The sequence below is a fragment of the Leptonychotes weddellii genome, chromosome 3 (genome assembly GCF_054177405.1).
Source record: "Leptonychotes weddellii isolate Sample4059 chromosome 3, ASM5417740v2, whole genome shotgun sequence".
Classification (NCBI taxonomy): Eukaryota; Metazoa; Chordata; class Mammalia; order Carnivora; family Phocidae; genus Leptonychotes; species Leptonychotes weddellii.
In genome coordinates, this window is record NC_138371.1 from 88660877 (window position 1) to 88684833 (window position 23957).

General features: G+C 38.0%; 1 protein-coding gene across 2 annotated transcripts in view; it reads right to left on the minus strand.

Moving 5' to 3' along the window:
• SLC35F5 (solute carrier family 35 member F5) overlaps positions 1 to 15208 on the minus strand; it is a 39252-nt gene extending 24044 nt beyond the window's left edge. Inside the window, exons 1-7 of one of the 2 annotated variants that reach the window (XM_006748637.3) lie at positions 14938 to 15208; positions 13984 to 14074; positions 13697 to 13838; positions 9681 to 9824; positions 6640 to 6702; positions 4479 to 4560; positions 3448 to 3638 (exon numbers count right to left, since the gene is read on the minus strand). In XM_006748637.3, the coding sequence (XP_006748700.1) occupies positions 3448 to 3638; positions 4479 to 4560; positions 6640 to 6702; positions 9681 to 9824; positions 13697 to 13838; positions 13984 to 14074; positions 14938 to 14977 (753 nt within the window). In that variant the 5' untranslated portion in view covers positions 14978 to 15208. The remainder of the gene's footprint in view (positions 1 to 3447; positions 3639 to 4478; positions 4561 to 6639; positions 6703 to 9680; positions 9825 to 13696; positions 13839 to 13983; positions 14075 to 14937) is intronic. The other variant, XM_031019650.2, reaches the window with a different exon arrangement.
• Between the last annotated feature and the right edge of the window lie 8749 nt (positions 15209 to 23957).

Consider the following 23957-nt stretch of genomic DNA (forward strand, 5'->3'; position numbering starts at 1 on the left):
AGGTAGCAACTGCTAAGATGAGCAATATCAAACATATATGAAGTACTAGAAAAAGAAGAATATTCTGCTCTTAATTATCTTTTGGAGATCTATCTACAAGACCAGACAATACTTATAGGGTGATAATTAGCTTTCTTGACCCATTTTCCTTACCACTTTAACACATAAATACTGTGCTCATTTTCCAAACAATCTCCACTGGTCTCTGCTAATGCACAATAAAGAAATAAAGACAGATCGTTCAGGTAGCAGCCACTCAAAAATCCTAAGAAATCATCATTAGCTAGAAACTCTTTCTAGAAAGACCTTCCTATTCTACACCTCTCCCCATTCTCTGGTTCCCAAACCCAAGGCACTCTCATTACAAAAGAAGACCTATCTAAATTACCTTCCAATAAAAATTAACCTTACAATGTTTCCCTTCATTATTCCACAGTTGAGGACAACCACTTACTAATAAATGATCTATCACAAATAATTTATATATTTCATTATTTCATGAGTGGTAAGTTATTTTTAAATTATCATGAAAAATATTCTAGGTAAACACTATATGACCTAAATTATATTCTACAGAGAAAAATTAAAATACTGTAAGCGCTAATGAGACAAAAGATATTCAAGGAGGACTGGCAAATACAGGAATTATTAACTCCCTCTGCCCTGCACTGTACAATACACTAGCCACTAGCCACATGTAGCTACTGAAGAACTGAAATGTGACTAGTCTGAATTGAAATGTTTAGCAACTAAAACTGAAATAAAAACTGAAATTGAAATGAAATGGAAACTAAAACAAAATAAAATGCTTAGAATATTTGGTACTAAAAAATATAAACTACCTCATCAATAATTTTTATATTGATAACATATCAAAATATTTTACATATAGTGGGTTAAATAAAAACACAGTATTAAAATTAATTTCACTTGTTTCTCCTGATTTATTTTAAAAATTTTAAAAATGTAATTAAAAGTTTTTTTCTAATTGTAGAAAATTAAAAAATACATGTGACACCTGCATTTGAGGCTCATATTATATTTCTATTGAACAGTACTGTTCTTTTTTTTTTTTTTTAAAGATTTTATTTATTCATAAGAGACAGAGAGAGAGAGGCAGAGGGAGAAGCAGGCTCCCCACTGAGCAGGGAGCCCGATGCGGGACTCGATCCCAGGACCCTGGGATCATGACCTGAGCCGAAGGCGGACGCTTAACCATCTGAGCCACCCAGGCGCCCTGAACAGTACTGTTCTAAACCTTATCAAAGCTTATCACTCTTGTTAGGTTTCCAAAAAGCTATATACCTGGACTATACTACTCTTTCTACAGAAATGCCTTTACTAAAGATTAACATAGTTTTCTACTCTTGTAACTTACTGAAGGTTTTTTTTTTTTTTAAAGATTACTGAAGGTGGAAGCACCCAAGTGCAGACCAACGATGAATAGATAAACAAAATGTGGTATATCCGTACAGTGATATGGTATTCACCCTTTAAAAGCGAAGAAAGTTCTGACACATGCTACAAGGGTGAACCTTGAAGACTTTATGCTGAGATAAGCCAGTCATAAAAGGAAAAACAGTGGGGTGACTGGGTGGCTCAGCTGGTTAAGCGTCTGCCTTCGGCTCAGGTCATGATCCCAGGGTCCTGGGATCCAGCCCCGCTTCGAGGCCCCTGCTCAGGAGAGAGCCTGCTTCTCCCTCTGCCTGCTCTACCTGCCACCGCCCCCCCCCCCACTTGTGCATGCTCTCTCTGACAAATAAATAATATCCTAAAAAAAAAAAGGAAAAACAGTATATGATTCCATTCACAAGAGGTACTTAAGAGTAGTCAAATTCATAGAGACAGAAAGTAGAATGGTGGTTGTCAGAGGCTGGGGGAGGTGAGAAAGGGGAGTTATTTAATGGATATAGAATTTCAGTTTTGCAGGATGAAAAATGTTCTGTTGATAGGTGGTTGCACAACAGTCTGAATGTACCTAATGTCACTTAACTATACACTTAAAAATGGTTAAAATGAAAAAAAAAAAGGTTAAAATGGCAAATTTTATAGCATGTATATTTTACCACAATTTTGAAAAGGCTTTTTGTATGCACATATGTATCTGTAAATCAGCACGCTATATGGAATAGTACCTATGTAATGTATTTATGTAACACATTCTCTCAGAGTTGTGAGTTGGGAAAAAAGTTTGTTTTATCTAATGAAGGGAAATATTTCCTCTTAATAGGCAATAAGCTGTGTAATTCAGGAAGTTTTCCTTTTTGCCTTTCCTTTTACCAATTTGCCTGAAGATGAATTGTGTGCTCATTAGAAGTAGCTTTTTTCCTTTAAATCGGACTTCCTGATATAATCATCCCATGCCACAGCCGGCTTCTTTCCACCACACACACACACACACACACACACTACCCGTTTAATCTCTTATCTTTCCCCTTTGTTTTTAACTTTTACTATATAGATGCTTTTATTATTCTTCACCTCAAGTGTCATTTGAAAATTAAGTAATATATGATAAATCTTAGTCTTGCCTTACATTCATTTAAAACAAACAGAAAAAATAATTAACAGCATAATCCGAATGTATAAGCCTTTAAATTAATTTTAGTACATATGTAATTATCATAATTCACAATGATTTTTTGATTTGTACTGCTGAATATATTAATCAAGGTATCACTCAACTAGACGTTATTCAGGAAGAAGATGGAGAAAAATGGGCTCTGCAATGAGGCAAAACCGTGAAATAAAAAAATCTTATAATCAGGCTAATGATACTGACATTAGCACTGCACTACCTGGTGTTTAAAAAAGCTCAGTATAAATTTAAATCTTAAAGGCCCATACTAAACAACTTTGGATTAGGCTGCTCCCAATGACATATATAGGAAAGAGCCCCGAAATTCATTATCAAATTCTAAACTTCAGTTTTCACTAATTCAGACAAGTCTAATTCTAGCTTATTCCAAAATAATATTTGCTGTATAATATAATAGAAAAGCTATTAACAATAATACAAGAAATTCTGTAGAAATGTTTACTATGAGTACTTGCTAAAATATATGACCACATTTACACAAATTTACTATACAACTACAAAACCACTTATCTGAAAAAATCAATGCATACAGTAAACTCTTATCTGGGTATTTACTAGCCTTTGTATATATAATAGTGTAAAATAACTATTAATTATCCTCACCATGAAGCAATGCCAAATTCTGAATATATATATAAAAGTAGTTGTTGTGTTATAGTATTGATTGAATTCTTTGAGGTATGGTAAGCATTTATTGACTTTGATACTCAAAGTCCCCAATGATGCCAGATAGCTGAGTTTTAAAGTCAATTAAGCAACCTAACAGTGTTACGTTTCAATAGCATACTGCTGGCATGTATATTGTCTTAAAATTCAAATTCTAAACATTTAATAAAGAGAAGACCTACCACGAAGCAAAAAAAAAAGCTAATTTTTGCTACTTGAGTTGCAGTAAGTTTCCCCACAGTTTTGAATAAGGATTCTTGTTCTTTCACAGTAGGATATGACATGCGAGACAACTTGGCTTCCAATGCATGGCTTGATGGAAGCTGCCGAATCTCCATGATATTACTGAACCTTACACGAGACTTTTTGGGAGCTTAAAAGGAAAAGCATAATACAAAATCATTAACATGTCCCCTCACATCCAATGAAAGTCACAAGTTTTAATTTACTGATAAATGATAAATGCATATTCTTTAATCCACATATTATCAGACTTGGACAGCAAAGAAAACCAGAGTTATATTATTACCTGGGGCAGTTCTGCTCAAAGAGTTAACAGGAAAAATATTTTCACTATAAAAATGTTTTAAAGGTTTTAAAATGTTCAAACAAGGGTTCCGCAACTGTGTACATACACAACTGTCTAGGTCAGGATTATAGTATGGTTATTATTTTAGCATTTATGGTAAAACTTTTTTTATTTATGAGAATTATGTTCCTGGTCAAGCATGCAGAACATTCCTCTAGAGGTCCATTCTTTACAAGAGGATATTATGGATAAATACTGTGCTTACGCTGAAGCTGATATTCTTTACTCAATTCACAGAACCAACAAAACTCCTATAATTTGCTATTAGGAGTCTCAAATGGCATGGTTGAAGAGGATCTTGTTCATTTAAATATACATATATTATATATATGTATATGTATATATATGTATGACGAAGCTATACATATATACATACATATATGTGTATATATATATATATGATGAAACCATAGAGATTTTTGATATTTGGAAAATTATTTCTGGTTTAAATAAAAACTTCCAGTCAAACATCTGGAAGATTAGAGGCCAAGTCAATACCGCATGGAAAAAAAGAAATGCCGGGTGATTCCAGTCAACCCACAAAATCACTAAGTTTGGGGATGGCTTAAATGAAGCTAAAATTTCCTCCCATTTCTAAGTTATAAAATTCTAAGTCTTGCTTACTTTCTTCAGTATCAATGTTTGTGTTCTCAGGTTTTTCACTTGGAATATCATGAAATTTCACAGGAACATAAAGAGGTTCACTCTAGAATATAACAAAAACACAAACAAATATAAAAAGCAAGCATAATATCTGATATACCGGTTAAAATTTAAGTTGATGGCATGTAGACATAAATACCACTCAAAACACAGCTGTTCACCACCATATTTCCCAAATTTTCCCAAAATATATTGGAACAGCACTGGTACATTATATTTAACATTTAAATGTCATAAAAACAGACCTCTTTCTCAAGCTAACAGATTATCTCCAATTCCTTTTCATTTATTCTTTTAACAAATACGTGCTGAGCTTCTACTATGTCAGAAACTGTTCTAGATCCTGGGGATATGAGACTGAAAAAAGACAAAAGTCTCTGCCTTAAGGATCACATAGTTTAAAGGGGAAGGCAGATAATGAAGAGATAATCAAGGTCTAATATGTATATGTATTTGCCAAATTGTTTTCTCTTATTACTTAAGATTCAATTAAAGATTAAGATTCCTGAAAACCATTACAGGATTAATAGACAAGAAAAAAATGGCTACCACTTATCAGTTCTTATAATGACAGTCAAACATGTCTTTCTCATTAGTCCTTATAACAACCTCATAAAATGGTATTTAAAAAAACAGAGATATAAAATAATCAAGTGGTAGACAACAGAAATGCCAGGTTTATCTAACCATGCTCTAAAGTCTGTATTTTTAAGTGGTTCTGAATTCCTCTACTGTTTTTATACATGTTCTTTAACTGATCTATATTTAAGGCACGATTCTCCAACTAAGCTGTTTCTTAAATTAACAGAAAATGTTTTCTATTCAATTCTCTTTTAGCTCTTGGTATAGAACTCTGCCAATGAAAACTATTCAGTAAATGAAGAGGCAATAGGATCTGAAAATAGACATAGTCTCTTTGTTACACTGAACTTTTCATTATAGCATTTGGCCTAGAACAATTTGACATACCCATCTTACTGATAATAGCAAAACTTAGTATTAGAGTAGGTAGAAGAATAATCTGTCACCTCAACTCTGCCTTCTATCCTGATAAGAGACAAGTGGTATTAATTTTGCTGATTCTTAAGATCCCAGAGAAATGGAAGGACATTTTCTCTAAGCTTCATAAACTCTTTACAGCACCTGGTAACCTACCCTGCATGCAACTATAGTTCTAAAAGCCAGACAAGTAAAAAACTGTACTGGCAATAAGGCCACAAAGCTAATGCTTTATAAACTGATGCTAAACTTTAGAGTAACTTTAAAATTTTTCTCAGATACAATGCCACATTTGGAACAATACATCTTAAAGAGATGCCTTAGTGATGGTCTAAAAAAAAAAAAAAAGATTTCTACACACTTTCTTTCACACTAGACTCAAACTAGATTATAAATGCTTAAAATAAGTGAATATGTTAATTACTTTACTTGCTCACTACTTATTATCTGTCTCTTTTGCCCTCCCCAAACACACAGTCTCACACACTAGAACATAAGCTATATATTTCTAGAGCCTAAAACAAGTGCTTAACACTTAGGGATGCCTGGGTGGTGCAGTTGGTTGAGCATCCAACTCTTGCTTTAGGCTCAGGTCATGATCTCAGGGTCATGAGATGGAGCCCTGCATTGGGCTCTGTGCTCAGTGGGGGTCTGCTGGAGATTCTCTCTCCCTCTCCCTCTGTTCCTTCTCCTCATGCCCTCTCTCTCTAAAATAAACAAATCTTTAAAAAAAAAAAGTGCTATTAAAAATTTGTTGAAAATATCTGTGGAACAAATGAACAATCTGCTTATATATTCTCAGTGTTAAACAAATATATTTGCTTCTAAGTGATTAAAAATAATGAACACAAAGTGATGAAGTTGGTAAGAAACAAAGGACAAAGGACTGTCCCTTAGGATTTTCACTCCTTAACCAATGTCCTCTTCCCCTCTCTCCTAGAAGGCTGAACTACTTACTTCTAGGTCCCAAGAAATAAAGTACCATATTACAATTCTTATGGTGGGCACCCAATATTAGGATATATCTACATCCTAATATATTGGTGTTATAAAGCTATTTCAGCCCTTCCTGTCATGGCTCAACTCCACCCATTCCACTCCTGATGAGAAAAAAAGCACTTACCAAAGAACTATTCATACTTGTGTCTGTTGTGCAAGCAGCAAAGTAACCTTCAGCATCTGCAAACTACAAATAGAACATAAAATTTGATTAAATGCATGTTATAAAGTAAGGCTGCTGTCAGCCACACTCAAAGGAATAGAATCTAAAATCCAGAGTATTATAAGGGTATAATTACTATTAATCATAATAGCACTAAGGCCAAGTATTCAATTATGCAAGGTAGGTATTATCATCTTCATTTTACTGATGAAGAAACAGGCTGAGAGATTTCATCTAAGTAACAGAGACAGGATTAACACCAAAGTCAATCTAAATACAAAATTTATGACCTTTTCACAATACTATTTATTGTAACATTTCAGATTAGAAGGAAAAGGATGGGTGGGTTTGTGAAAAAGAGAAATAACATCTTAGTATTATCATGATAATAGTATTAACATCAAGAACCCCTAAATGGGGCGCCTGGGTGGCTCAGTCGTTAAGCGTCTGCCTTCGGCTCAGGTCATGATCCCAGGGTCCTGGGATCGAGTCCCACATCGGGCTCCCAGCTCGGCAGGAAGCCTGCTTCTCGCTCTCCCACTCCCCCTGCTTGTGTTCCTGCTCTCGCTCTCTCTCTCTCTGTCAAATAAATAAATAAAATCTTTAAAAAAAAAAAAAAAAAAAAGAACCCCTAAATGGATCAATGGACTGGACCGCACTTGGAGAACCCTACGCTAGTGCTGTACAACCATGTTTCTATTCACCTATGGCTACCCTACCCTACCCTATTTAAGAGGTTAAATAACTTGCTCAAGGTCACGCAATCAGTAAATGACAGAACAAAATTCAAACACCAGAGCCATGCTCTTAAAGAATTCCCGTAAGTCAATAAGGAGTCAATGTAGAAAAACGAACAAGATATAGACAACTCCAGAAAGAATCCTATTGCGCAACAAATACATAAAAAAACACCGAAAGCATGCAGATTAAACAAAATATCATTGTTCACCTATCAAACTCGTAAACGTTGGGATTGTGGTAAGGATTTGATCTCATGCACTGCTAACAGAGATAAGAATTACAGGTTTTAATTTAGCAATAGGAAGCAAAAGCCTGAAAAATGGCATTATTGTTTTATCCACCAATTATACTTTGGAGATTTATCCAAAGTAAATAACTATAGATGTGTATAAAGATATTCCTATTTACTTATACCAAAAGAAAAAGTGAAAACAATCTAACTATCAAGGAACTGTTAAATAAAATAGAAAAGATAATAACAGATGTTTATTTATTAGCCTGGAGAGATATTCATGATATACTGTTAAGTAAAAAGTAAAATCAAGTTAGACAATGATATAGACTAAACCTCCTTCTACTCTAATTTTAAATATATGCACATAAGCACATCGCTACAGAGAGTATCAAGTATATATAGTGGTTGCAGAATGGTGAGATTACAGATAGACTATTCTTATTCTTTATTCTTCATGTTACCATAATTCGTCTTCAACAATGAACATGCATCCCTACAATTTAAAAAAACTTAACATTAAGAAATGTTCTAGGATACTAAATTACACAGAAAGTTGTTCCTGATATACCACTCAGAACAGAAAGCCAACTGTAAAACAGGACATAATAGTATAGTTTCACTTTTGTAAAAATATAAAATAAAAATATACACATGAAAAAGAATGGCAGGATATATGTCAAAATACTCTGGAGTTATTCCTTGAATGGTGGAATTTACTATTTTCTTCTTTTTGTTCCTCTGTATTTCCAAATGTTCAGTAATGTGCATGTAGGTATATATACATATAACATACTCCTACATGTAATACTACAATGTATATACATTTCTATAATGTATATGTATTACTTTTACAAAGTAAAAAATGGAAGTGTTCATTAGAAAAGACAAGAAGTATACTAGTCTAATGCACAAAAAAAGTACACATAAAAGAAAATAATTAATAGAGAAAGAAAGTATTTGGGAGGAGTGGGGAATGGGAGTTAGTTTGGGTACAGAGTTTCTGTTTGGGATAATGAAATAGTTCTGGAGATGGACGGTGGTGATGGTTGCATAGCAAAGTAAATGTAGTTAATGCCACTGAGCATTTAAAATGTTCACTATATGCCACTATACATTTAAAAATGATTAAAATTGTAAATTTTATGTCATATATACTTTACTACAATAAAAAAAGGGGCAAGAAAAAAAGGGCTAAAATGGTAAATCTGATGTTATGTATATTCTATCACAATTTTAAAAGAGGAGAAAAGGAGAAAGAGTGGAAAAGGAAAAGAATTAATATGAGGCCTGCCATTTCTGTCAACACTATCAATCAGCATGTTATGTTACATCAAGGAAAGAGTTTAATTTGGTTAGCCAAACATATGAAAGATGGCCTGAAATAAGCTATTTTCATTTTAATAAATAAAACCTTGCTTTACTTTATTTCTAACAAGCAACTTTACAAGTATTTAGATGGTACTCATCCAGTATGCAAATGACCAAAGACTCCAGATATTCTTATTCCTCACATTCATCTTCATCTCCACACTAATGATTTGGGCTAGTTCAGTATTTTTAACAACCCAGAGGATATTATGAGATAAGGGAAAGAGAGTGATTATGTACCTTTGATTTCTCACAAGATATTTTGATACCAAGTTGATTAAAAGAATAAATTTAAAATTTTGGACAGGGGCGCCTGGGTGGCTCAGTTGGTTAAGCAACTGCCTTCGGCTCAGGTCATGATCCTGGAGTCCCTGATCGAGTCCCGCATCGGGCTCCCTGCTCAGCGAGGAGCCTGCTTCTCCCTCTGACCCTCCCCCCTCTCATGTACTCTCTCTCATTCTCGCTCTCTCAAATAAATAAATAAATCTTTAAAAAAAAAAAAAAAATTTTGGACAAAAGTAGGTTTCTCTTATATCATGCTATCTTCACTCACTTAACTGAACAACTTAAAATCTGACTATCCTTCAAGAAACTAATAACTTTAAACTTTGAAAAAATAAATCCCCTCTTCAACAAACACTTAAAATTTGAAACTTACAAAAGCAGCATGCTTTCCTCGAAATCCTCTTGTACATTGTTGTCTCCATGGCTTCCAAATAATAAATCCCAAAAGGTATAGAACAAACATAGATGTTTTTGCAAAGGTGCTGAAGAATGGCTTGTTGTACTGAGTAAAAACATACTGTAAAGGAAAAATTTACATAAACTATGAAATGACTTTAAACCTTATTACTTACCTCCAAAAAAATAAGGCTATTACATGATTTTTAACTCTAAGAGGTTCATGTGGCAGGGAAGATCAGAAGAGATTACAAAAATATTTTATACTCATTTCTACATAATATATTTGCTATATATTATACAAAGGATAATATTCCCAAACAAAGCAGCAACAACTTCCAAAAAAAGTTTTGTTCAACATTCATTAAAAACTTACTATGCAAGAGTACTTGTGCTAGGAGCTAAGGAAAAATAAGATAGCCTTTCCTTTCATATATATATGAAAAGTATACAGCATAATATGCTAAGTACCACAACAAGGGTATACAGGTACCGTGGGATTATCAAAGGGAGACAGACCATTTTGAGGATTGTGGAAGATTCTTAAGAGAAGCTATCCTTGAGCTGCATGTGTAGGGCTGAATAACAGCCAAGAGGAAACAGCATAAAGAAAGACAATGAAGCAGAATGGCGTATGAATAAAATTGCATGAAGGTTAATGTTGCCAGGAAGTTATATAAAACCTATAATCTTCATTTAACTTAGAATTCATGATTTTTTTTGTTTCCTTAAAAAAAAAATGTCCTAGTTATGTACACTGAAAGGCCTAGAAAAATTGACAACCCAGGAGGAATGAGCACCTATAGAATCCAGAAGGTGATCTGTATCGTCTTGCAATTAAAGAAACCATGGGTTCTTAAAGAAATGATCAAATCCAAATAGGGGGCAAGAAAATTACCAGATGAACCTGAGGCATCTTGCACCAAAAAGCAAATAGGATGGTAAAGACTAATAGGGTCATATTGAAAGGATAGTAGAGCCAATTTGAAGAGGCTCCTACTGGTCAAAGATAGTACAGTTTAAGCACCAAAAGGAGTAACTACAATTGTCTGAAACATGAAATACACAAAAATCCATGAATGTATGATGATACCCTACGGTTACTATTAGAAGTTGCTAAGCAACATTACTCTAAAACAAAGAATCAAGATTTATTCAATGCTTCCTATATGAACCATGTTTCAGGAAAACCAAACAGTAGTAGTGAAAACCTCTCCTTAAAGAATTCAGCTAAGGGGTGCCTGGGTGGCTCAGTCGTTGGGCATCTGCCTTTGGCTCAGGTCATGATCCCAGGGTCCTGGGATTGAGCCCCACATCAGGCTCCCTGCTCCGCGGGAAGCCTGCTTCTCTCTCTCCCACTCCCTGATTGTGTTCCCTCTCTCGCTGTGTCTCTGTCAAATAAATACATAAAATCTTTAAAAAAAAAAAAAAAAGAATTCAGCTAATAAATGCACAAGGAATGACCCTTAGAAAAAATCATTTTACAACCCCTAATGAAATACTCTATCTGGGCAATAATCATATGGATATTTGACTATTACCTAAAGGTTGATGAGAAACTTTATAGTGCTGAAGTTGGCATCACCCAAAGTAAGACTTGCAGCCATTATGTGCCTCATGTGTTGTCACAGGAAGTACCCAGTACCACCAAGGTATTTTTTCCTAAGAACTGAACCTGAATCAAATCAGGACTTTACACCTAACTACCATTTTATAGGAAATAAGAGAAAAGGAGAAGCAAGTTAAATGACACCCCAAGGAAACAATCAGCCAAATTTAAAATGTGTGTTATGGAGCGAATATGTGTGTCCTCCCAAAATTAATATATTAAAATTCTAACTCCCAATGTGATGGTATTAGGAGGTGGGGCCTTTGGGAGGTGATTAGGTCAAGTATAGAGTCCTCATGAAAGGAATTAGTGCCTTATAAAGATACCACAGAGCGCTTTCCTGACCTCCTGGCCTTTTGAGGACACAGTGAGAAGACTGCCACCTAATAACCAGGAAGTGGCTCCTCAGCAGACGCCTAATCGGCCAGTGCCTTGATCTTGAGCTCTCCAGCCCTCAGAGCTGTGAGAAATAAATGTGTGTTGTCTGAGCCACCCAGGCTAACGGCAGCCTTGTTGTGGCACCCCAAATGGACTGAAACAGTGTGATATATCCTATAGGAAAAATGATCCAGTTTTTCCAACAAATCATTAGCATGATTTAAAAAAAAAAAAAAAAGGTGGGGTTGGGGGAATACAGTTAAGGAACGAAAGCGACTTAAAAGAAATTTGCATATGGACCAGGTACCAGATGATCTTAAAAAATTACCATTAATTTTGTTAGACATATAATTTTGTTAATGGCATGGTGATTATATTTTTAAAAATTAGGATCTTTTCAGTTTGAGATGAGTATAAAAGAATTTACAGGTCAAATGACAAGTGGCTAGAACAGACTTGAAAATACTTCAAGAAACATGTCTAGGGAGGGGTTCATAAGAAAAGATTGGCAAAATTTAATAGTTGTTAGGTATATGAAGATCCATTATACCATTCTTTCTACTTTGTATATGTTAGAAAATTTCTGTAATAAGAAGATTGATTTTCTTGTTGAAATACACAATATATCTCAAAAGTTTAATGTGCATATTTGGCTGAAGAATCAGACATATTACATATGCTCTTGGATAACAAAATTATAAAATATCCTCTTACTAAGAGAGACAGATTGCTAAATTATAATTTGATCAGGTCTTCTTCTGTCCTAAATTTTATTACCTGACAAATAAAAACCAAACTATTTAAAACTAAAAGTTTTACAGATAAGCTTATTTCCCCTTCAACATTAAAGAGATCTCTGTGGTTAAACTACAGAATGTTCATCTAAAAAAAAAAAAAAGGTTACAGAAGAGTGGAAAAATAATAAATGGCCTGTTGTATTCCAGAGCCTACTTCCAAAACGGCTAAAAATTTATTTACTCATTGGCTAAAATGTCAGTGTCAGCTATTTACTTAACTATGATGTGAGATGACCAGCAGTGGCAAACTGCTTCTTCTGACATTTAAATTCATTTTATAAATACTTTTTCCTTTTGTATCTTAGCCTTAAGACTACAACATATAAGTTGAAAAGCAGTAATTTCTGAAATTAAAATTGCACATCTTTTTATAGAGATCATTAGCCAAACAGAATAAAATATCTACATATATAACTAGAAAGAAAAACTTTGTGCACTCAAAATAACACATTACTATCAAGAGGACACTGATAAAGGTAAAATAAAATTTAACTGAATGCAATCACCATATACCATGTATTTCACAATGTTTGAATCAGGAAATGTATAAATGTGCATGCACCCACGCATATGCACAGTAGTGACCTGTACATGAAAGCTCTGATCACTTTCACTCATCTGTTCAAAAGTATTCTTACTTTCCACTAAATGGTGACAAATGGCTTTGCATCCTAGATACTTGTTCCACTAGAAAATATTATTTATAAACAAAGAAACTGAATTTAGAAAGAAAACAACAAATACATAATCAAATATTAAGAAAACATGAATGTGGTCTCATTTTTAAAATAACCCTCCCTAGGGGCGCCTGGGTGGCTCAGTCATTAAGCCTCTGCCTTTGGCTCAGGTCATGGTCCCAGGGTCCTGGGATAGAGCCCCACATCAAGCTCCCTGATCAGGGGGAAGCCTGCTTTTCCCTCTCCCTCTCCCACTCCCCCTGCTTGTGTTCCCTCTCTTGCTGTGTCTCTCCTGTCAAATAAATAAAAAAGTCTTTAAAAAATAAAATAAAATAACCCTCCCTAAAAGATAGAGTATCTTTTGTTTCAACTTGAATTGACATCAATTCACTTATCAAAAAAAATATAAATAATTCAACATTCAAAATACTGCTTTAAGCAAGCATGAGAGATAGAAATGATTATCAAGACACCACAGATTAATAGCAGTATTACTATAATGCAATATCATTCCTAGACAAGAATTACCTACCGAAGTAAGTTCTGAGGATGCGACCCATATCACATCAACAAGTAGGAGAATAACAATCCCAAGAGCCATTCTCCTGCGCTGAGTGAAACCACTGCTCTGGGAATTCAGCCGGTTCATGATAAATACACACACCATTTGCAATCTGTTTTTTAGAAAATACAGATCACATTAGAGAAGATTTTTGAAAAATAACCGTAGAAAATGAGAAAATTAGTATAAGAGAAACATCTGACATTTCTTAGCTGATGTTGTTTGAAAGTCACACAGTAAATTAAAGTGGGGTTTACCTTACTTTAAAGGCTTTTCTAAGATCTTCAAGAGCAATGCCTGAAAACTTGGCAGATCTGAGTCTAAAAGGAGGTGAAGAACTCAGCGCACCTAAAAACAGCCATAAAATGATGCTTATGAAAACATCAACCACTCAAAATAAGGTTCATCACATCTTTTTTACCCTGAAAATTCAAAATGAACAAATGAAAGAAAAATACCAAAATGTGCTAAATATAACTGACATTTTTCTCTAGCCTCTTTATTCACTGTATATTTCAAATTACACTCAGAGAAGTAAAGGGTACAGAAAAAAAAAAAAAGCAATCTTCAAAAAAAAAGGCTATTTAAGAGTAGTCAGCTACTGGCAAAAAGCTCCTCCGAGTTTCGTAAATACAGAAACTCCATTCGCCTCTCCCTGCAGAGGAATCCACCCCAAGGGACAATGTCTAGACTCGCGCCTGTTTCTGTCTTTTCTGTCTTCGATCTCTTGGAGGGGAGTTTGATTATTTGAGAGGAAGTGATTTGTTGTGAGTCTTGGGGGCGCGTTTCCAATCGCCTCACGTGGTAGAGGGAGAAGATACTCCTCCACACTCCCCCACCCACCCTTGCCTGTCACTGCATCTAGTTTCTTTAGATCCAAAGAGTAATTCCCGAGACGAGTGAGGAAACAGCTGTTAAAGGAAATCCTCATCTTCTTTTGAGGGGGAAAAAAAAAAGTTAAGCCGTGACACCTTCCCCAGGGAGTGAGAAAAAGCGCGGAGGCGGCGCTCGAGCAGCTCCCACTAGTGTCGGAGTCCAGAGCGGACTCACACGCCCCTGTCAGCCTTCCCCTCACACCGCCCCTTGGAGACCAATACCATTTCGGCCAGGAAGCTTTCACCGACTCCAACAGCTGGGGGTGAGGCCGTTCGTGGGCACTCGGTCCCGGCTGGGGCTCCCGGGAATTTCGGGGCCCTCCCCTGCCTGCCTACCTGGCCTTCCTGCCCCGCGATGGTGTCGTGGCGGCACCATGAGCGGCCTCGGCCCGGACCCGCCGCCGCCCAGCGCCACGGCCGCGGCCTCACAGAGCTGTCGCGGTGCCTGACATTGCGCTGGAGGGAGGGAGGCCCAGCCCCTGAAGCCGCCGTGTCCCTCGGGGCGAGGCTGCGGACGCCACCCGACCCCACTCGGCCCGGGTGGGCGGGAAGCGGGCGAGTGGAACGGACCGCGCAGGCAGCGATGGCCGCGGAGGCCCGGAGCTGGACTCCGGCCCCGCCCCCAGCCGGCCAGCCAGCCCGCCCCGCGGCCCCGCCCCCCCAGCCCGACGGCGGCGGCGCTGGGGCTACGTCACGGCGGCGCGACGGCGGGCCGCGCGTGGGAGCGTCTCCAGGGTGACTCGGGGCGGCGTGGAGCGGTGTACTGTTGGGCGCGGGGCGCAGAGCTCCACGACGAGGCAGTGACGCTGGGAGGAGCGGAGATAGAAGTAAAACAGGGCGTGGCGGAAGAAGAGGGAAGCGAGAGTGGGAAGGTGGGGCGGAATGAAGGACGAGGGAGGTGGCCGGAGCTCCAGATGGCCCCGCCCTAGAAAGAAAGCTCGCTCCCATTTCCTACAAAGTTCGGCCACGGAACTCTCCATATCTCTTTCTCGAGGAGAGGACCGAAAAGCAAAGTGGCCTGGGAGAATTTTGCTCTCTGGAAACTTTTGTTTGTAAACTAGATCCCAGCTCTCGAAGTAAGCGGTGTCCCTTGGGGAAAGCTACTTCACCTCCTCGGCCCTCAGTTTCCTTAGACAGAAATGACAGCACCTGCCTCATCTGTCTATACTATACACTCATATGTATATACACACATATATATGCCAGGATTACGTTAGTTTACAAATGTGAAGGGCTTAGGTCAATTCATGGCACATAGTAAAAACTCCACAAATGTAAATAGTAAGCTGTATAGAATTTTCTTAACTCTTTTTTGAATATCCCATAAGAAAAAATGCTTGGCCAACGTCCTAACTTGTATTCAGAAGACAAAAACAATACTAGACGGTTGTGTAATTTAACTGGAGTTATCCACCACCATCGCATTTTTAACATCTTCAGATGGCATAAAGAAATTTTCTTACTTTCATAGTGACAATATAGTGCATTTCTTAATTCTCTTAAATCTCTTGTTTCACTAAATACATATTCAAATAATGAAACAATACAATGGACATTTTTTCGTATTGATACAATCAGTTTCTAATAAATGGTCAGCATCAAGCACCTCTAATGAGTCATTCAGAAGCCTATCATTCAGAATTAGAAAAATCTTAAACCATGTACTTGAAATTACTACTCGGGAAATTTGGTTGCATACATTTACCAGCATCCTTTTTATTCTTATCTCTTTTTTTTAACATTCTTTAGAGTGTCAAGCTCATAGTGTGCTACATTTATGATATATAGACTGAAAGAATAATAGCAGTATAAATACCTCTCAAGATCTAAGGGTCGGGAAAACTATGTTCTAATTCTTAATCTGACCACAATTTGTTATGTAATCTTTTTTTTTTTTTAAAGATTTTATTTATTTATTTGGCAGAGAGAGACACAGCGAGAGCAGGAACACAAGCAGGGGAGTGGGAGAAGGAGAAGCAGGCTTCCCGCCAAGCAGGAAGCCCGATGCAGGGCTCCATCCCAGAACCCCGGGATCACAACCTGAGCCAAAGGCAGACGCTTAACGACTGAGCCACCCAGGTGCCCCTTGTTATGTAATCTTGAGGATCATTCTACTCTCAATTTTGCCTGAGTTCTCCATCTATAAATATAGCGATACTGTTAGCTTTTTCTTAATTAAATAATGTAAATGATAATACTTTATAAATGTATGTAAATGCAAGTTAGCATTATTAGCACCTACTGCCAGAGCATCTGCTAAAGGACAAATACTGTGATAGTCTTGTGATAATGAAGATAAAGTAATTCTAGACCAGCTGTCTTCAAGTAGTCTCCAACCCTAGGTTAATCTTCCGTTACCATTTTGGAAGGAAATTCCACTGTACTGCTGTGTGACAACAGACTCTGGTGTGGTCTCTGTGCTGTGACACCATCCTGATCTCAGGCATTCCTTTCTTTGGACTCCAAGTACGTATCTTGCTCAAGGATATATCCGGCAGTCAATATTTGTTGAATGAACTTGAACTTCCTGCTGTCTCTTGACCTTTATACCTAATTCCTTTCCCAAGTCTCCATTTCTGTCAGTTGGTACCACCTTTATTCTAGTCTCACAGGCTTAAAATGTTGATCTTTTATTTTTATTAATTTCCTTTTCACTCTTCAAAGTTGATCACTCCTCACTGAGATCTCTCAATAGTAGACCCTTAAGATTCATCAGGTATTGGGGCGCCTGGGTGGCTCAGTCGTTAAGCGTCTACCTTCGGCTCAGGTCATGGTCCCAGGGTCCTGGGATCGACCCCCGCATCAGGCTCTCTGCTCCGCAGGAAGCCTGCTTCTCCCTTTCCCACTCCCCCTGCTTGTGTTTCCTCTCTCACTGTGTGTGTCTCTCTCTCTGTCAAATAAGTAAATAAAATCTTTAAAAAAAAAAAAAAGATTCATCAGGTATTAAGTCTTGACACCTTCAAAAAAAAAAAAAAAATACCCAAAATATAGAGAATATGATTTCTCCTGTAAAGAACATATGCCACGATATGAATATGAAAGCAAAGTTGTCTGTGTACAGAGAGTCACTAGCTAACTCTCCTGTACACCAGCCTCAAAATTCAAGCTCTAGTAAAATTATAAATAATTATGAATGTTTGGGGCCTCTAGGTAAGAATTGAAAGCATCTACAAGTAACAAAAATGGAAATAAATGAAGAATACCCAAAGCAAAGGATATTTATTCAGAGCTTGCTATAGTAAGTGGTCAGCCACCACACTTGAATTGGGCCAAGACCCAAAAGCAGTCAGGGAGTGTAAAGCTTTACAGTAGGAAAAGGCTTCGGGTATGCCTTGATAGCAGGTTTTAGAAGGCTAACTAGAAGCAAGACATCCTATGTGATTGTTTAGGAGTAAATGCCTTTCTCTAGTTGGCCCTAGGTTGGAAAGGGCAAAAACTAAGGAAGCTGCCAGTTACTGATCAAGTCCTGGCCATTTGGGGCCAGTTGCCACAGAGATTGTGGTTTTGCCTTTCTGGACAGACTGCTGCAGAGGTTGTGAGTCAGAGTTCTATTTTTATATATGCTATGGTCATTGTCCCTTTGTATTTTCAGTCTCTCACAAAAGTCTACTATGTATCATCCTATTCTCTGCAGTACCTACCAGAATCCTGGTCACATAGCTCAATAAATACTTGATTTTATTTGCTTCCAAGGCATAGTTTAATGGATTGAGGTTTGCAATTTTAAAATATTGTACATAAAAGACTGCTTTTGAGTGTGTCCCTTCCTGCATTTTATGGGGTAAATCATGTGCTACAAGGAAAGTCATAAACTTGGGAGGTTCTGAGATATCTCAGGTACAAGGGTTTATTGAACACAACCAAGTCTTAGATTTTAAAGCATTTCAAGGCAGATTAGAGGAGCAATATGTCAACAGAAATTTGAATAAAAGTTCTAAACATCCATAGAATAGGCATGCCAAGACAGTGCTTGATTGATGATCATTTATTGCCGTGTCCTTGAGGGCATGGACTAGAGCTCTGAAGGCATGATTGCTTCAAGCAGATCTAGATAGAGAAGGCTTTAGGAACAGGTGGAATCTGAACTTCATTTTAATCATGGGTAGGATTTTGATGAGGGGGTTGGGAAAGGAATGATATCTAAGAGAGTAAAAGAATGTGAGTGTAGGGGAGGAAAAATTCTTTTTCCTTTTACCCTCCTAGATTCTCCTGCTGGGACCCTGTAAAATTGGACTGACAAAAGACAGATTGACAAAAGAAAAACAGTTTATTAACATGTACAGCTCACATCATTCAGGAGAAACCTCAATGAAGAGTAACTCAAAGGGGTGGTTAGAACTTGGGCTAATATAGCATCTTAACAAAACAACAATAATTTGTGGAGAAAAAACAAGAGAAAAAGTTTTCAACTTTCAAAAGCACTAAACCATTGGAAGGTAAACATATGAGGAAAATTAATGGAATAAAGGTTTGTGCAGGTCCATCTTCGCACTGGCCTAAAGATGTTCTTCATGGCCATGAAACCTCCCTGGGCAAGGGGATTTCTGGCAGTCCTCATTTTTCAGAAGTTTCAGCTTTTAGTCAGATAAAGGAAACCTCAGGAAGGCTTCTTTCTGCATCTATTAATTCTCATTTACTCAAAATAATCCTTATGCCAAAGTAGCATATTTTGGGGTGGCACATTCTGGCCCCCTACATGAGCAACTGGAAAAGGTGTGTCCAGAGGCAAGTTATAAAAGTGATTGGGCAGAGCACAGCATGTATGTAAAGAAGCAATGGGAAATGAGACAAATGAGGTGAGTTCTAGAGTTGCAGCATGCTCTGGAAACTAGGCCAGAGAGTTTGGACTTTTATTTTGTATATGATGGAACCTAAGAATTGCAAATAAGTGAGAAACACTTTTAGTAAATCAGAAATTACTGTCCAGGGCGCCTGGGTGGCTCAGTTGGTTAAGCGACTGCCTTCGGCTCAGGTCATGATCCCGGAGTCCCGGGATCGAGTCCCGCATCGGGCTCCCTGCTCGGCAGGGAGTCTGCTTCTCCCTCTAACCCTACCCCCTCTTGCGCTCTCTCTCTCTCACTCTCTCTCTTTCTCTCAAATAAATAAATAAAAAAAATCTTTAAAAAAAAAAAAAAGAAATTACTGTCCATTAGACATTTACCAGCGTGGCCGTACTATGGAGACACTGCATAAGACAAGGAGCCTGCCTTCAAGGAATTCACGTTATAGGCAAAACTGATTATGTAATTAGGGCAGGTATTTGCTAGACTGGAAGATACTGAATCTAAATGTACTTCTCTGTTACCGCATTAGCACTGTGTACTGTGCTGGCCACCAAATTGATGCTTATTTTGAAAAGGGTCTTACTTGAACATTACTTCCTTTAATATCTTCCCATTGAAGGTATAATTGTCAAGGTACTAGACAAAAGACTAAAGGCCATCTAACTAATCCTGAGGAACTTAAAATGGCACTGTCCATGCCTACCCTGTGCCTTCAACTAGCTGACCAGGCCCTGGCCAGCTAAGTGACCCATGCCAACAGGCTAGAGCGAGGTAATGAGCTCACTGAGAGCCATATCCACTTCCCAACTTGATCTTGACCTCAGCTTCTAACTTGTTCTCTTATCTCTCATCTTTGGCTTGTGCTCTGTTCGATACTTGATATCTAATACCACTCATCAAGGACAGCCTTGGCTCTTTCTTATCATTTGCACCAACACCTGAGCTCCCATGTTCTGCTAGACATTAAGTAAACAACCCAACCTGAGCCTCATAGTCCCTGGAACCCTCCCTCGGCCCATGTGGCCCATGTACAGCCTGGGTTGCCTCAACTCCCAACGGAGAAGATTTGAAAGAAAAAACAGACTGAGGCTAAGACACGTGTAATGGATGTGACTATTCTTGTTTTCTCCTGCTTTGAGCAGAGGCCCCAAAACACAGAATAAACGATAGATAGCAAAAGACAGTTAAGTTTTAAGGTGACGTCTCAGACTATGGGGGACTGATAAAGAGGTATCCTACTCCAGTTTTGCCATCGGCACACCCCTTGTAGCCAGGCTGTATATGTAGACTAAAAATCCATGAGAGGATTCAAAAGATGGGAAAGTAATTGCTTGAAGAGAGTTGTCATGTGATCTGAACATCCCCATCAGCATCTCCATGGGAAATTGGGAGGTATGCTTCTCTCCTCTTCTAGCCAACCAAGGGAGGAGGGGAGGGCAGGCACTTCAAGGAAGTATTCAAAGGTCCTGGCACATGTTCTCTCAAGTTTAAGGAACACAAAACACAAGGACTGGTGCCCAAGTCAGAGTGACAAAAGGCACTGGAGCCTACAGAAGGCTTGCTGCTCTGACTGCAAGATAAAGAAAGGGAATTCTCATGGGAATAGCCTATATTTTGAGGTGGGGCCAAAGAAGGTGAGTTTCTCCTGGGCCAGAAGGAAACCCCATAGGAAGGAGCAATTTGGGATTTTTAAGGGTGACTCTATCCACTAGGGCTGCTTAGAGGGATGAGGTATCCCTAACAGAGACTACTCAGGGGAAGATCGTGAGTGGTCAAGTGAATGAGACAGGATCATGCCAAGGTAACTACAGGAAACACATTTCCCACCAGAGGCATTCCCTGAGAATGAAGACCTGCATTTGGAATATACCACAGCAGTGATGTTCTGGTAAAGGTTTAACAACTAGATCTTCAGGACAAGGGTCCAGATGTGCAGCATTTCTGACTTCCATGGTATGATTCCATGGCTCCAGACTCCCAGCACAGCCAACTTCAGGCTACCCATGTGACATCTAAGTGGCATTAGAAAAAGATGCACAGTAGAACATCATTATAAAGTACTTCTGCCATGCAGATGCAGTAGACATAGGTAAACCCAAGACAAGAACATCAATTATAGTAAAATGTAGTTAACTAGCAGGTGATGAGTATTTATTATCTTATTTTAAAACATTTATTTAATTATAAGTTTATATATAACTTAATTTTTAATGATGGCTAGACTTAACAACCACCTAATATCCTGGATCATTGAACAGTGTCCTGGGATCGAGTGCCGCTTCGGGCTCCCTGCTCAGTGGGGGGGAGTTGGGGTCTGCTTCTCCCTCCCTCAGCCCTCCCCCTGCTCATGCACGCACCCTCTTTCTCTCAAAAATAAATCATAAAAAAAAAAGAGAAAGAAATGGGATAACATTGCTGCTGCAAGCTGGGAAACGAGAGGAGTCAAGAACCAAATAATGATAGGGGGTAACAACCAGAAAATTGTGTCACAGGAGGTGGGGGAATATAAATCCTGTTGAAAATACCCTGAATTTGGCTCCTAAAAGATGTATTTAAATATTAGGTGTCTCTCTCCTTTTTTTTTAAAGTAGCGAACTTCCATGTATGTGGCTATTGTTAGATTAGATTTTAAAAGCTGAACCTTGCAAAACCTAAAATACCTAGAGTACTGCTTTGCCTTCCAAAGTCCTCTGTGTTGTGCTTTCAAGGGTTTTGAACTGCAGTTCAATTAAGATATAAAATAGGGGCTTTGAAATTCGGCAAGGTGTGGGTGGTGAGCAAACCAGGCAGCCAAAGCTGTCGGAAAATCCTCATCTTAGAATGACCTTCACTTCAGCTTCTCCCCCCTGCCAGGAGTATGAATCCTTAATGTCCCCTTGGCTCAGCTGTTATCACTGAACAGTATGATTTTTGAGGTCACTAAGTATGAGAAGGACACACAAAATAGGAAAACTGGAAAAATGTAGTTAGAGCCCACTAGATTTAGCATTAATGTCTTAGCAAATGTTAAGAACTTTTCTTGCCCAATTTCCCCAATAGACTTTATTTTTTTAAAGCAGTTTTAGGTTCACAGCAAAACTAAATGGGAGATAGAGGGTTCCCATATAAGCCCTTCTCCTACCCTCTACCAGCATCCTGCATCAGATTAAGGTAGTATTTTAAATGTGGTGATTTTACATATACAAGCCATTCTTGCGTGCCTCTCCCATCTGACAAAAATAAACAAAAGGTTCTTTTCACACTGTGCATCTGCTACAGCTAAAAGGGAGTCTGTGGTACTTTAGATGATTGACCCTTCAGTTTTCCTGACAGACCAAGTTGATCACCCCTCCCCAACCCAAGGGCATGAAAACTTGCCCCTCTGTATATTCCACACAGGAATTTTCAGGGAGAGATGTCAGCTGCCTTCATCCCACTACCTTCCCTGCCAGACTTAAGCTGTCAATGGTCTTTTCTTTTAAATAAATGAAATGAATAAATCTGAAACTACAGATGGTCCCCAACTTAAAATGGTTGGATTTTTATAGGTTGATTTTTTTAATTTTTCTTATGTTGATGCAAAACTGATATGCATTCTGTTGAAACTTCACTTCGAATTTTGAATTTGGATCTTTTCCCAGGCTAGTGATAGGCGGTAGATGGATCCTTGCTTGTGATGCTGGGCAGCAGGCTACAGCTTCCAGCCAGCTATACAATCATAAGGGCAAACAACAAGTACACTTAGAACCAGTCTGTACCCACATAGCCATTCTGGTTTTCACTTTCAGTCAATCAATTCCATAAGATAGTCAGCACTTCATTATAAAATAGGTTTTGTGTTAGATGATATTGTCCTCCTGTGGGCTAAGGTAAGTGTTCTGAGCACGTTCAAGGTAGGCAAGGCTAAGCTACAATGGTAAATGGTAGCCATTTAACAGATGCCAAAGACTAGGTGTATTAAATGCATTATAGTCTCAATTTATGTTGGGCTTATCAGGCTATAACCATCATAAGTTCAAGAAGATCTGTAATTGTATACTGTGCTATATTTGCCTGTCTATATTTTATAATGGGTCAACTAGGGCTTTGAACTTTAATTCAAATGTATTTTCATCATAAAGATTACATGGAGCCAACCCAACCCTTCCTTGTTCAATCCCTGGGCAAATCTGTAGTGGAGACACTTGAGTACAAACATAATAGGGATACTGAGCAAATTAACACAAATCTAGTGCTTTAATTCATTAGCTTGCTCTTTATCACATACTTATTTTGTGCTAGATATGGTGCTTGCCACACCATAATAAGTTAATCGGAAATGGCCCCTGTCCCTGAGGAGTTCAGTCTAATGTGGTGGTTCTCAATGAGCTGATTTTATCCCTGCAAAGGACATTTGGCCAACCTCTGGAGATATTTTTCGGTTGTCCATTGGGGAAGGTGCTACTGGTGTCTAGTGGGTAGAGGCAAATAATGTTGCTAAACACCTTTAATACTTAGGATACTCCCTTAAAAAAGAATGTCAGTAGTGCCAACAAGAGTCCTATCCCAAAATGTCAATAGTGCTGAGGTTGAGATACTTTGGTATAATGAGTG